Genomic DNA, 14,337 nt, shown 5'->3' on the forward strand with positions numbered 1-14,337 from the left:
TCTTATAATTTTCACAGGCCACAGATTGTTATTCTCCTTTTGATTTATTTTAACCATTGGAAAATGTGAAAACCACTCTTAGTCTGCAGAACATACAAAATCAGCTGGCGGGGCTGGGATTTGGCTGGTTTGCTGCCTCCAGCTTAGAAGCTTTCAGGTGATTCTTATTTTACCCCACCAAATGCCCCAGAAATAATGGCGGGCTATAAGAATGCAAGTTTGTGGTGTAGAAAATTGTATACAACTGACAGAATTTGGAATATATCATTTTAGAAGCGAAGAGTTCAGTCTGCTTTGTCGCTTCTTAACTATCTTGCCACAAATCAGATTGCTAAACTGCTGGTGTCCATCTTCATTTTAGATACCATGAGAATTTACCACTCTTTCTGCGCTGTTTTACCGTTGGGTGGATTTATACAAGGATTTTGTCTCGGACTGTTGAGATACTGCAGCGACTTCACATGTATGAGGTTAGAGCAGAAGCCCCAACCAACCCCCTGCCTTTACTGATATGTTAGTGGTAAGCTGTGCAGGGGAGCCTGCCCATTAACATTTCCCACATATTTTGTCAGCATACGGTAATATCATCAAAGCGTGCTTGATGCGGGCAACCTGCTGTCTCCAGGGCTTAGAAGGAAGGTGGCCAAAGAGGATCAACCATTTCATCTGCTTGTGAGCCGCTGCATGTACCCCAGAACAGCCTGGGGGTCCTGGATGGAGCTGTGCAGGGAGCCTCAGACTGTGTTTCTGTCAGGACTCCATGTGGGACTTGAGAGGTCTCCAGAAATCTCTGAGGATCTGCTTGTGTTTTCCTGACAACAGGCATGATCCCCCTGGAAATAATTTAAAATCACAAATCAGAAATTTGGTCCAGTCCTTCCCTATACAAGACATCATGAGGATGCTAGAGTGAACTTTTGTTGTGTTAACATTTCTATATGGAAAAAAGGTATTTTACAAAGAGGATACATAGAACATGGGCTTCTTGACGTGAGTCCACGAAACCCAAGAAGATCCATGGGGTTAATTGCAAATGCATAGGGCTTTGTGCTGCACTTTCTGAGGGGAATCGTTAGATCTAGTTTCAGAGATCTGTGAACCACAAAAACTGAAGATTTGTGTATAAAACTAGACCAGAAAATCTTCCTGTTGAGGTGTGGTGTTTGGATGAAGACATTGCTCATTACTATCCTGCTCCCCCCTACCCCATGCCTCACACCATCGGCCGTGTGACCTGCTGTGCTCCCAGGGACTTGTGGGCTGGCAGCCTTGGACCTGTGATCAGCTGCCTAGAGCTTGATTGTGTGCAGCCCTGCGCTGGTTGACTAGGTGTGCAGAAAATCTCATGCAGTGTTCACAGAGCTCCCTATACTCACTCACCAGTTGGCCAGAGAGCTGGGAGGAAACTAAGGATACCTTTGGGGGCTCAGGCCTACTCCAGAGGGATGTCTCAGAGTCCTGTTCTCGGCCCGGGGTCCTCAACCTCCTTGTAGAATGGAAGATGTGCTCTCTAAATATACTTTGCCAATCTTATTGGTTACTAAATATAGTTACATTTTTGGATATATGAGTCTATCTAATGAACTTTCTCTGTTGTTGGAACAGGAAGCAGTCAAGGAACTTGAAAGCCTCTTGTCCCAGAGAGTGTATTGTCCTGACAGCAGAGGCCGGTGGTGGGATAGACTAGCTCTCAACTTACACCAGCACTTGAAACGCCTTGAACCGGTATTCAGTAAAAAGATACACCTGAGTCTTCCTTAACTTCTGCATATAATATATAGCAAACTCTTAATACCTTAGAAACCTAAATGTAATGAGAATTTTTTTTTTTTTTAACATTCTTCTTTGGTCTGTGTTCTTCTAACTCCCCAAATGCTAACAGAAGCATTATATGGCGACAGGACACTTTTCATTGGTTTGGGAGATGGGTTGGTAGTGGGCTCCATGTTGGGGTTTAGGAATTAAGGGAGCAGAAAAATTAGAGGTCCCTGTCCTCAGGAAGGTGCTATTTTGTTTTGGAAATAGTGATTTCATTCATTTGTTGCATGGGGATCTCCAGGTAGAAAGTTTTTATATATATATGTATGTGTGTATATATATATATATATATATATATATATAAACTCATTTATACACACACACACACACACACACGAGTTCAATTTGCCAACATAATAACACCAGGTGCTCATCCCATCAAGTGCCTCCCTCAGTGCCTGTCACCCAGTCACCCCATCCCCACACCCACCTCCGCTTCCACTATCCCTTGTTTGTTTTCCAGAGTTAGGAGTCTCTCATGTTCTGTCTCCCTCTCTAATTTTAACCACTCATTTTCTCTCCTTTTCCCTATAATCCCTTTCACTATTTTTCATATTCCCTGTATGAGTGAAACCATATGATGATTGTCCTTTTCCGACTGACTTACTTCACTCAGCGTAATACCCTCCAGTTCTATCCATGTTGAAGCAAGTGGTGGGTATTCATCCTTTCTGATGGCTGAGTAATATTCCATTGTATATATAGACCACATCTTCTTTAACCATTCATCTGTCAGTGGAAGTCTGATGGAAGCTGTTTCTTTCCACTGGGAAGTGTATTGTCTGACAAATGCCAACCAGGCTACCTTCTCTTTGGGCCACTGGGATTCTCTGTGGTGGGGATCTTGGGAGTCCAGGATTCTGGCTGCGGGGTTGAGCAGGGCAGGACCTTGGAAAGCAGCCTTGCTGAGCCCAGAGGTAACAGTGGCCCTTTGTGCAGCTGCCTGAACTTCCTCCCTGCCAGCCTGTGTTTGCATTGAGTGCAGGGGACCGTGCCTCTGGCAGCTTTTGTTTTTTCCAGCGGCAACATGAAGTGAATCAGGGTGATGTGGAGGTGGAAAATCTGACCAGGAGTGTGGAAATATGACATACTATTTTTACTGCCTTCAACTGAAAAAGTGCCTTGTTACCTAAAGTGCTTCAAGCTGCTAGAAGCTGTTTCCTTTCTGGGAGGTGGGCGTGGTGGCTTCCTTACCTCTTGCTGTTTACTCGGGTTGAAATAGCCAGAGGCAGCGTATGGTAGCCCACAGCCAAATGCAGAGAAAGGTTCTGCTTATGTTGCTTCTTTCTTTCACTGAAATGAAAGTTGGAAAGGGTTTGGATTCTCCATTGTTCACAACAGTTCTGCTAACAGGGGTGTTCACTCAGGGGCATGGAGGTAAGATGAGCCACTGAGATGTTTGAGATTGATGGAAAACCCTAGTGCCTCTTAGCCTTTTCTCAAAGATCTTATTGGCCACATTCATAGTCTTCATCATTTTGTTACTGTCCGGTTCATTTCTTTACATCAGTCTCCGGTGCAGGCATCCATCAGCAGAATTCTTTCTTATTCTTGCAAAGTGCTTAGCAGGTTGCCAGCTGGGTGAGGCGGGGTGACCAGCTGTGTCCTCCCCATGGAGGGGTTAACAGAGCCCGGGGTGTGTCTCCTGCCCTCCTCCTGGTTCCTTTGACCATTCCACTCCTGGTGGCCTGATCTTTCACTGATTTTCAGGTTGTTTTTACTTTTTATTCTCTTATTATATTAGTAGTAACTAATATAATAAATAACAATTCAGCAGCATTAGTTATAATCACAGTGTTTGTGCCATATTACCAGTATTTCCAGACTGTCATCACTCCAGACAGCAGCTCTGTAGCCAGCTAGTCACTACTGTTCCCTGTTCCCTCCCCACACAGCCCCTGGTAATCTCTAAGCTACTGTCATAGAAACAGACAAATACATAGAAATAATTTGCCTTTTTAGCTAGTTCCTATATTTGGTTTTTCATGGCTCTGGCTTATTTCACTCAGCAGCATGTCCATCAGGCTCATCCCTGTTGTAGTAAGCATCAGAATTTCCTTCCTTTTCAAGGCTGAATAATACTCAGTGTATGGACAGACCATGTTTTGTTTATCCGTTCGTCCCTACATGGACACTTGGTTTGCTTATACCTTTTGGCTATCATGAATAACGCTGCTTATGAACTTAGGTGTAAAAATATCTGTTCAGAACTCCACTTTCAGTTCTTCTGGGTATGTACCCAGAAGTGGCATTGCTGGGTTATATGGTAATTCTGTGTTTAGCTTTTTGAGGAACTGCACATCGACTTTCACAGTGTTGAATCATTCTTTTGTTCCTGTCTGCAATGTGTGTGGGTTCCAGTTTCTCCCACTGCCTTGTCAACACTTACTATTTTCCTTTTTTCTGATTATAGTCATCCAGTTAGGTGTGAAGTGGTATACTGTTGTGGTTTTTAGTGTTTTTGTTCTTTGGTCCAACTCTCTAACCTTAGGAAATGCATTTAACTTCTCCAAACCCGAGATTCTTCCTATAAATGAGGAATCTGGGCCAGGTCTGTGGTTCCTGAGTGCATGTGGAACTTAGCCAGGAGCTCTGAAGTGATCAGATGCCTGAGCCCCCGCCCTGGAGGTGCTCATTCTGCAGATCAGAGGTAGGGACACATGTCTTTTTCCAGAGCTCCCCCAGATGGTGCTCTGAGAACCCCTGAGCTGAGTCTTTCTCTCAGTCTCCTCAGGTCCATAATCCAGGGGCATCCCTGACTTTCTCAGTCTCCCTGAGGTTGTGGTAGCTGAGATCAGCCGTGTCTACATTGGATGACCAGGAAGTAGTGTCAGGACCACGGCTACCCATGCTCCAGACATTTATAATCAGGGATTGTGCTTCATCTGTGCAGTAAAAGTAGCAGAATGATGGGGTACCTGACTGGCTCAGTCAGTAGAGCATGTGACTCTTGATCTGAGGTAGTGTGTTCATGCCCCATGTTGGGCATGGAGCCTACTTAAAAATAAATAAGTAAATAAATAAATGTAGCAGAAGGAGATCTAAGGAAATATCCTTTGGTCTGGAAGTATTGCTTTGCTCATTTGCTAATTAGCAAAATTGAATAATTAACAGTGGAGTTTCCTGTCATACTAAATTAGCGGATGTTACCATGAGGTCTTTCAGGATCCTGATGTGGGACCATGTTCCTTGCTAGGCTATTAAGTGCATCACAGAAGGGCTGGCAGATCCAGAAGTAAGAACAGGACATCGTCTTTCACTTTATCAGAGAGCTTTGCGCCTGAGAGAGTCTCCAAGCTGTCAAAAGTATAGGCACCTCTTCCATCAGCTACCAGAAATAACCGTGGATGATGTTAAACATGTAAGTAAATATCCTTTGGGCACTTTGCACTTAAATGCATATGCTGCGGATTTTTCTGAATGGAAACAGCCTAAGAACATGCCTTTTCTTTTAGACTTTGAAAACCCTAATGCTTGTTTTGGACAGTGACTCCCTGTTTTCACACCAGTGCCTCCTACATCAGAAGGCTGGGCTGGCTGGGGGTTGGTTTTCTTGTGCCCTGGGTTAAATGAATTTCTGTAAAACTCCGCAGTCAGAAGCTCACAGCCTTTGCTAGTTTCTCTTGCTTGGTCCATGTGCCCCCTCACCCCCACCCCTGCCTTAGGCTGGGTCAGTGACCTGTCCATACCCTCACAGGCACCAGAGTGTGGGTCACATGGCCTTGTGCTCTGCTGAGAATAGGTGCGGGGGGTGGGGTGGCATAGGAAGGTGCATTCTTAAGACATACAAGTCAGGTTTGCAGGGACTATAGCTCAAGTGAGGCTAATGGATGTTCTGCTGCCATCTAAGGTGACCATCACGGGCCGGCTGTGCCCGCAGCACGGAATGGGCAAGTCTGTGTTTGTGATGGAGGCTGAGGGACCCACTGCCCCTGCCATGGTCCTGTGCTCCGTGGAGGAAGTGGCGCTGGCCTACTACAGACGCAGTGGCTTCGACCAGGGTAATGTACAGTGCTTCCCCGGCCTACCCAGTTGCTGGGTGATGCTTTGTCGGCAGCAGGTGCCTGCTGTCTCTCCGTCCTACCCTGGTGGAAGGTGCTGCTGACCTGGGAGGGTGTGGAAAGGATTGTACTAACCGTAGTTGTTAAAGGCCATCTTCTTCCATTTAACCAGCACCCACCACCACCGGCCTGTGAGGAACAGTGCTTTCTGATGGGACGTTAGAAGTCAGTGGGACTAATTTTGCTCTCAGAGAGCTTATGTTGGGCCTGGGAGGAGAACAAAGGGCAGAGTATTCCTCTGGTGCTGCCTGGTAACAGCTAGAGGAGGTGGGAGCTGTGGAGCTGGGCCAGGCTGTTCTGGAAAGACTGAGCAGGACTCATCAGCTAACAACTTTAAGGAGATTAAGAACCAAGTCCTGGGACTGCACAGCACCAAGGGAACCAGAGAAGTTGCTAGAAAGACCAGTGCTTGATTTTCTTTTTTGTGTATTTTTTATTGAAGTTCTATTTCATTAACATAAAGGTTATATTAACACAGGAGCAGCAAAGCATTTTGTTTTGTTTTTAAATAATTTACTTACCTCTTGCGTCTTCCGGAATTTCTGGTATGTGTATGTTTATTCACATCAGCCCCTTTTCCCTCTTACTCTCTTTCCAATTTTGGTCCCAGAGAATCAGTGCTAAAGCACTGTGAGGCCCAGTAAAAGAGGAGATGTGGCGAATTTGCCATCTGATGAGCTTGTCATTCTGTCCTTAGCAAACTGAGGACTGGACTGAACAAGTACTGACTAGAACAAATAAAATCAAAGGCCATCAGAGAGGAATTGCAGAGGAAGCACCCATCTGCCCACCAGAGACAAGGTGGAGGGAGGCAGGGCTGTTCTCCTGGAGAGGCTCACTCTAGTCCTTCTTGTTTTTTGAAACTTTTTATTAAGGAAGCTGTGGAACATGTCTGTACAAAAGCGGAGAGGTGCAGTCAGCCCCGTGCACTGCCCAGCTTTGTTTGGTGTTCCTTCCACGCTCCCTGCCCTGGACCGTGGCAGCCCATCCAGACATCCTCTCAGCCCCTGGGGCACCCAACAAGCCCATCCTCCATCCAGGCAGGATTCCCCTGTGTCCATGCCGAAGGGTCATGAGGATTTAAAAACATTCTGATACCTTCAAATATGTGAAAATCAGGACCTCATTTCCCTTGAGTATTAGGTCAGTGTTCAGAAGATTAATGAGGACCACGAAACAACAATGAGTGTTAGAACAGTTGAGATTAATCCGTGTGGTGTCTTTATTCCTCACAGGGAAGGGAGATGCTATAAGGGAACAAGTGCAAACCCCCGTGAAGACAGAGATACCACAGACCTGGAAGGTTAGAAATAAGAGAATGAGCAGCTGTCCCCAGATAAGCCATAGGAGATGCATAAACTGGGCAGGCAGTCTAGGGCAGAGGACAGCAGGGTGCGTGGCAGGCAGGCTGTGAGCCAAACGCAGTGAAACGCTTTCAGTTTAGCCATGAGCCTGAAAAATGGACAGATAATTCCAATTCCAGAGCATAAAGTATTGTTATAGAAAATATTTTCTTCATTGGATAAAATTGATGCAGTGAAAATGAGTGGAACCCTTGCTGTCCATCTGTTTGAGAGGTGGTTTGGGATAAGGACAGTCTCAAGCTCCCTTTGGGGGATGTTTATTTCTGTGTTACTCAGAAGGAGCTCACCAAAAATGATTTCACTTATAATACAGTGGGCTATGGTGTAGACTGCTTAGGAGTGCCGGGTTCTGACCGCCAGTGTTCTTGCCTAGACAGTGGACAGTGTGCACTCCTGGGCAGGAATCAGGCTGGGAGTCAAGACCCAGCATTACCCCTGGCTGGGCAGGAGCCCAGGATCCCAGGTAAAGCTTGTTGGTGAAAAAGGGCTCGGCCCCAGCCTGGAGGCCTGAGTAAGTTCCAGTTGTTCCTGCTGCTATCTTTGGCATCTCTGAGACAGGCTGCAAGGACATTGGAAGGTGCTGTACCACTTCTGACAAGAGTCTCTGGTCTGTGTACTTTCATGGACATATGTGTGGGCACAGCCTGGTCTCTGTTCTGTGTCCTTTGCAGCACTGTGACCTTGTACAGAATAGGACAGGGCCCACCGGCCAGAAGAGCCCTTGTGCCTGCATGTCAGGACAAGGTCGCAGGGGTCAGCACCTCCTTGGGCCAGGGCCGTAATGTGGGGAGAGAGGCACCTGCATGGCCACTATCCCTGGTCAAGTGTGTTGAAGCACAGAGGACTTACCCTGGAGATAGGTCCATGTGCTGTGCCAAGGCCATTCCCCTGGTCTTGTCGACTCTGCTCCAGCACCTACAATGCCTGGACACATGGTCAATTGTCTGAGGTCGTAGCCCAGTCAGTACAGTTTCTATGTGGTGTGAGGAAGGGGTCTGAGCTAGGTTTCTGTAAGAGCCCTGAATCTCAGAAACACTGGGCAGGCATGCATGTCCAGGCCAAAGCTTTGGAACCCTAGGTCCAGTGAGGTGAATGGAGACAGCACCTGCTGTCAGAGGCCACGGCCTCCTGGGTGCTCGTCTTTCTCCGGTAGATCCGGTAGATCTGTTCTGGGAAGCCTTTCTGCAAGCACACTTGGAAGGGACCATGCACCAGAGCCCCATGTGGGGTTCTTGGCCCACCCACACCCACCAAATTGAACCCCTGGAGCCTGAGGAGGGAATCTGCTTTTATTTATTCATCTTTAAACACATTTTTATGTTTCTCACTAAAGTTGGAGAACTGCTACTTTATGGCTCTGAAATGTGTATTTGACTTTTCCCATGGTTACTAAGATTTTTGCTTTTATTTTATAAAAAAGATTTTATTTATTTCTTCATGAGAGACACAGAGAAAGAGGCAGAGACACAGGCAGAGGGAGAAGCAGGCTGCCTGTGGGGAGCCCGTTGTGGGACTCAGTCCCGGGACTAGGATCATGCCCTGAGCCAAAGGCAGACGTTCAACCACTGTGCCAACCAGGCGTCCCCAAGATTTTTGCTTTTAAATGAGCCTTCTGTATATAAGCAATGTGATATAAACAAATGAGCTAGGAATGGCAAGAAAACAGCATTTGCATTTGAAACTAAAATCTATAATTTCCTTCAAATTGAATAAGCAGTAGGTAATGATGGTGGTTTTTTAAAAAACTGAAAAACCTGACTTTCCTGTGTGTGTTGACTTTGTCGTAGGGATTCATGGGGAAGGGTCCACTTTCAGCACGCTCTATGGCCTCCTCCTGTGGGATATAATCTTCATGGATGGGATACCTGACGTCTTCAGAAACGCCTACCAGGTGCTCAAGTTACGCTATGTCTGGCGTGTGCTTTTTAGGCAAACAGATGCCCCTGCGCTTTGTGACTCTTGCCCACCTGTGCTGTGTGTCTGTGGCTATCAGAAACCTGCCAATTACGGTCTTTTGGATGTGCTAATTCTCTGTAAGAATAGTTTTTAATTTACAGTGGGATTCACAGAATTTAAAATGTAAGTCTTTTAAGTTTTATACTTGAATCTATTTTACCTTTATCATTCCACTCGAAACTTGTAAGTTTCTCCAGCTTTGACCTTAATCAGGCTTCTGTCAGGGCCTGGCACCCTCATGTGTGCTGTCACCCCTGCCTGCTCTGAGTGCCACTGATGTAAACTGAAAGCCCTTTTCACCTAACAAACCAGTGCAGTAAGTTGTTCTTAGGTTAGATTACTTAGATACTTTTTACGTATCTTTTGAGAAGAAGAATGTGTCAGTTTCCAAACTGACCAGTTTGATGGGCCAGTTTCCAAACGTTATAGGTATTGAAAGTTCTTTTGATTAATCCGGTTCTGTCCAGGCACAGTACCCTAGCTTGTTTTCTCCGCAACATAGGCATTCCCATTGGACTTGTGTACAGACAGCTTCTTCGCAAGCCGTGGGCCGGCCATCGAGGCCAGGCTGCAGCTGATTCACAGTGCCCCTGCAGAGAGCCTGCGAGCCTGGGTGGCAGCCGCGTGGCAGGCCCAGGAAGGCAGAGTGGCTTCCATTGTCAGCTGGGATCGCTTTGCTTCTCTTCAGCAAGCTCAGGTGAAAATCTGTAGCAGGATTTGGTCAGAAAGTAACACCTCCCAGTGCTGGGTACCTTTTTGGCAAGATGTGTATATGTGTGTGTGTGCATGTATTTATATGTATGTGCGTGTGTATGTGTGTGTGTGTGTGTGTGTGTGTATATATATATATATATATATATATGTGAATGTGCCTGTGCATACATTTATGTGTGTAATGCCCTAGTCCATATGCCACTGTTACTGATGGGAACACATCGAGGCACAAAATAAGCCCAGTTATGCCTTCTTCCCCCTAGTTGACAGCTTCCTTTTGCCTGACCTATGACCCTCAGCAGGGAGGATGCTGTTCCTGTCCTTGCAACTCTAGGCCTTCAACACTGTCATAGTCCTGAGTGTTTACACTGAATTGCCTCCTCTTCATCTGTTCTCAGGGTTTTCCCATCTAGACAGAAGTATAACTGACCAAAGGAAAACTGATTTCCCAGCGCTTGCCGGTGGGCATTTTGGCCCGTGGCTCTGGAGCTCTGGCACGAGCCGTAGAACGACACGTGGTGTCCTTGGAATCCATTTCTGCTGAATTACACAGTTTTTACATCTTGTGATCACGGAAGGTATCTCAGGATCTCTGTCAAAAGGAAAGGCTAACCATCCATGTATTTTGTGTTCAGGATCTTGTTTCCTGCTTGGGCGGCCCTGTCCTCAGTGGTGTGTGCAGGCGCCTGGCTGTGGACTTCCGACACTGCCGAGGTGGCCTCCCGGACCTGGTGGTGTGGAACTCCCAGAGTCATCGTGTTAAGGTCAGCTGCACCAGAAAGGAGAACGCTTTTTCTCTGATAATTGTGTTAGCAATTTAATCAAAGGCTACAATGTAGGCATTTCTTGCATGACTGTTAGTAAGATTGAGTCCCTCGAGAGCTATTGGATTGAAGGCCACAGTTCCTTGGTGGCTGTCGGCTGGGACTTCCTCCTCAGCCCCTTGCCTGTGGGCCTCTCCTGTCCACTGTGCAGCATTCCACTTGACAGCTCATTTCATCAGAGCAGGCAAGTGAGAAGAGCCAGGGTGTGAGCAAGATGGAAGCCAGTCCCTCACAACCTGATCTCAGAAAGGACATTCCTTCACTTTTGCTGTATTCTTCTGTTAGAAGCAAGTCACAGATTCCAGCCCCCATTCCCAGGGAAGGGATCCTGCAGGGTGTGAACAGCAGGAGGCTAAGATGACTGGGAGCTGTTCTCTAAGCTCCCCATGAGTGAATGCCTTGTTATCCGCTGTGACCTCAGGGCCACCCTTGCCCCCACCCTGGTCTTACTCTGCTGCCCGTCCCAGGTTGGTTTTTATTATTGGGCTTTGAGATTAAAAACAATTCTGGATACACGTCCTGTATCAGATATATTTCATTCCAGGCTGTGGCTTGTCTTTTCATTCTCATAATAGTGTCTTTTGAAGAGCAGAAATTTTAAGTTTTGACCAGGTCCAACTTCTCTGTTCTTTAATGGATCGTGCTTTTGGGTTCATGGGACATCTCGGACTGGAACTGTGGATTTGAATGTTTCTCCTTGAAGTTCTATCCAGTTTGCTTCATATATTTTGAAGCTCTCTGATTAGATATAAAAACCTAAGGGCCTGTCACGTCCACTTGATGAGTTGATTTCTTCATCATTGTGAAGTGACCCTCCTTTATTTCTGGCAGTGTTCTCTACCCGGAAATTGACTGATACCAATAAATAGCCACTCCAGCATTCCTTTGGTTAGTGCTAACAGGATGTATCTTTTTCTAGTCTCTTACTTTTAACTTATTTTTGTCTTTATATCTAGTGGGTTTCTTGTAGGTAGCATTATACATGGGTCTTTTTCATTCAGTTTGAAAACCTCTGCCTTTTAATTGGGTATTTGGACCATTTACAATTGATGTAATTATTGATGATTGGCTTTAAAGCTACCATCTTGATACTTGTTTTCTATTTGTCTCAGCTCTCTTGTTCTTTTCTCACCTTTTTCTACCTTTTTTATTTTTTTAAAGGATTGCATTTTAACTCTTAGCTGGCTTGTTATCTGTAGCTCTTTGTTGTAAGTGGTTGATCCAGTGTTGACAGTGTAGATCTTAAATGTATTGTCTTTCAAGTGACGTTAGGCCATTCCGTGTATAGTATAAAGAACATGAGTATATTTTTATATCTCCTCTCTTGGCCTTTGTACTGTTCACATATTCCTACATGTTATAAACTCTACATTTTTTTGACTTTCTACAGCTGATTACTAAGAATCTTTATATTTATTCACATAGATACAAATTTTTTTCCTCCCCTAGATACAAATTTTTTTCCAAAGATTTATTTTAGAGAGCATGAGCAGGGGGAAGGGCAAAGACAGAGGAGGAGAGAGAATCATCAGGCCTCTGCTGAGCATGGAGCCCGACACAGGGCTGGATCCCAGGACCCTGAGGTCATGACCTGAGCCAAAATTAAGAGTCAGATGATCAATTGACTGAGCCATTCAGGTGCCCTGGTAGATACAAATTCTTACTACTTGTTATTCCTTCATAAAGATCCAGATTTCCACATGCTGTTATCTTCCTTCTGCTTAAAGAACTTTAACACTTTTTGAAATGGAGGCCTGCTAGTAATGAATTATTTAGGTTCTCTATGTCTTTAGTCTTTATTTCACCTGCTTTTTTTAAATGATTTCTTCATGCTAGAGAGAGAGAGAGAGACACAGGCAGAGGGAGAAGCAGGCTCCATGCAGGGAGCCTGACATGGGACTTGATCCCGGGTCTCCAGGATCACGCCCTGGGCTGAAGGCGGCGCTAAACCACTAAGCGACCTGGGTTGCCCTATTTCATCTGCTTTTGAAAGATATTTTCTCTGAGGAAAGAATTCTATGTTGATAGTTTTTTTCTTTCGGTATACTTTGAAATACTGGTCCAGTTCTCTAGCTTGCATTGTTTTTTTAATGATAATTGTGTGGTGTTTCCCTTAATGCTTTAAAAAAATTTAGCTGCTTTTAGAATATTCCCATTATCACTGATTATGCAACTCAATTCTGTTTCTTTATGTAGTGTTCTTTATGTTTCTGTGCTTGGGGTTCATTGAGCTGCTTGGATCTCTGGATTTATAGTTTCTGTCAAATTTGGAAAATCTGGGTAGTTTTTATTGATGTTTTGAAGTTCAGTAATCTGCAGTGAATAAAACTGACACAGTTCCTACCATCGTGGAACTGATACGTTAACAGTTTTATCTTTTGATAAATGCCACGAAGAAGTACATAGGAAGGACCCTACTTAGCGGTGTTGCTGGACCTCTCTGAGATGAATTTAAGCTGAGCAAAGACGGGTAAGAAGTCAGACATGTGAAGAACAGGATGTCTTGGGCAGAGGGAATAGCAAGCATATGGAAGGGCCAGCCCTTCAGGGGCACCTGGGTGGCTCAGTTGGTTAGGCGTCTACCTTTGGCTCCAGTCATGATCTCAGGGTCCTGGGATCGAGCCCTTCGTCAGGTTCCCTGTTTGCAGAGAGCCTGCTTCTCCGTCTCCTCCATGCTCGTGCTGTCTCTCAAATAAGTAAATAAAAATCTTAAAAATCCAAAAAAAAAAAAAAAAAAAAAGAGGAAGAAGAGCCCTTGTTGGAAAGAGGTTAGTCTTTCTCAGGAACTTTGAAGTGGTTGGCAGGGTCAAGATTATAGTTTTGTAGGTCATGGCAAAAGTTCAGATTTAATTGCAAATGCAACAAAAAGTAATCGAGTTTTAGGCAGGGGAGTAACAATCTAGTGCTTTAAAACTATTTTCCAACTGTGTTTTGAGAATCAACTTACTAATTCTCTGTGAAGAACTGCCTACTTTCTACAGAATAATTCCCAGTGAATTTCATGTTTACATCTCTGTTATATAGAAGTAGAGCAGTATCAGTGAAAACTACTATAGTGTACTTGGCTATTCTGTTTCAGTAAGATACTAATAACTTTTTTTGATACTAATAACTTTAAAAATTATATTCCAGCTGGTGGAAGTTAAAGGCCCCAATGATCGCCTTTCACATAAGCAGATGATCTGGTTGGATGAGCTGCAGAAGTTGGGGGCCGAAGTAGAAGTCTGCCACGTGGTTGCAGTTGGAGCAAAGAGCAAAAGCCTTTCCTAACTAAGAGCTGTGGTGTCGGGGTGTCTGGTTGTACTTGGACTGATTTTCAAAAGCATAAAGCAGGATTACATTTTTAACTTTGATTTTGCTTTGTCAGTAATAAACAAGATCATCATCGTACAGTGTGTGCATCATAAAACTTGGTTGTAGTTTGAATGTACTCCTTGATTCCACATAGCAGGTAATGAACTTTCTAGAAGGTCAGAACCTTGGTGGCCATTTTAGGAAATGGATGCATCTACGTTATTAAACTAGACTTGCATAGCAACTGGAAACCATCCAAACAGGATGTTTTGCAGCTTTTGGTCTTTTATAAAAGTTGCACACCAA

At 44.9% G+C, this 14,337-nt stretch overlaps 1 protein-coding gene across 7 annotated transcripts in view; it reads left to right on the forward strand.

Annotated features, from left to right (window-relative positions):
- FAN1 (FANCD2 and FANCI associated nuclease 1) overlaps positions 1 to 14,127 on the forward strand; it is a 40,045-nt gene extending 25,918 nt beyond the window's left edge. For 4 of the 7 annotated variants that reach the window (XM_055325985.1, XM_055325987.1, XM_055325986.1 and 1 more), the window contains exons 7-14: positions 362 to 470; positions 1,606 to 1,725; positions 5,015 to 5,179; positions 5,669 to 5,819; positions 9,031 to 9,134; positions 9,702 to 9,896; positions 10,549 to 10,677; positions 13,870 to 14,127. In XM_055325985.1, the coding sequence (XP_055181960.1) occupies positions 362 to 470; positions 1,606 to 1,725; positions 5,015 to 5,179; positions 5,669 to 5,819; positions 9,031 to 9,134; positions 9,702 to 9,896; positions 10,549 to 10,677; positions 13,870 to 14,007 (1,111 nt within the window). In that variant the 3' untranslated portion in view covers positions 14,008 to 14,127. Of the gene's footprint in view, positions 1 to 361; positions 471 to 572; positions 950 to 1,605; positions 1,726 to 5,014; positions 5,180 to 5,668; positions 5,820 to 9,030; positions 9,135 to 9,701; positions 9,897 to 10,548; positions 10,678 to 13,869 lie in introns of those variants that run through there. The other 3 variants (XM_055325989.1, XR_008664525.1, XR_008664526.1) reach the window with 3 other exon arrangements.
- Positions 14,128 to 14,337: the final 210 nt, after the last annotated feature.

This window comes from Nyctereutes procyonoides, unplaced genomic scaffold (assembly GCF_905146905.1).
Source record: "Nyctereutes procyonoides isolate TBG_1078 unplaced genomic scaffold, NYPRO_anot_genome, whole genome shotgun sequence".
In the NCBI taxonomy this organism is placed as follows: Eukaryota; Metazoa; Chordata; class Mammalia; order Carnivora; family Canidae; genus Nyctereutes; species Nyctereutes procyonoides.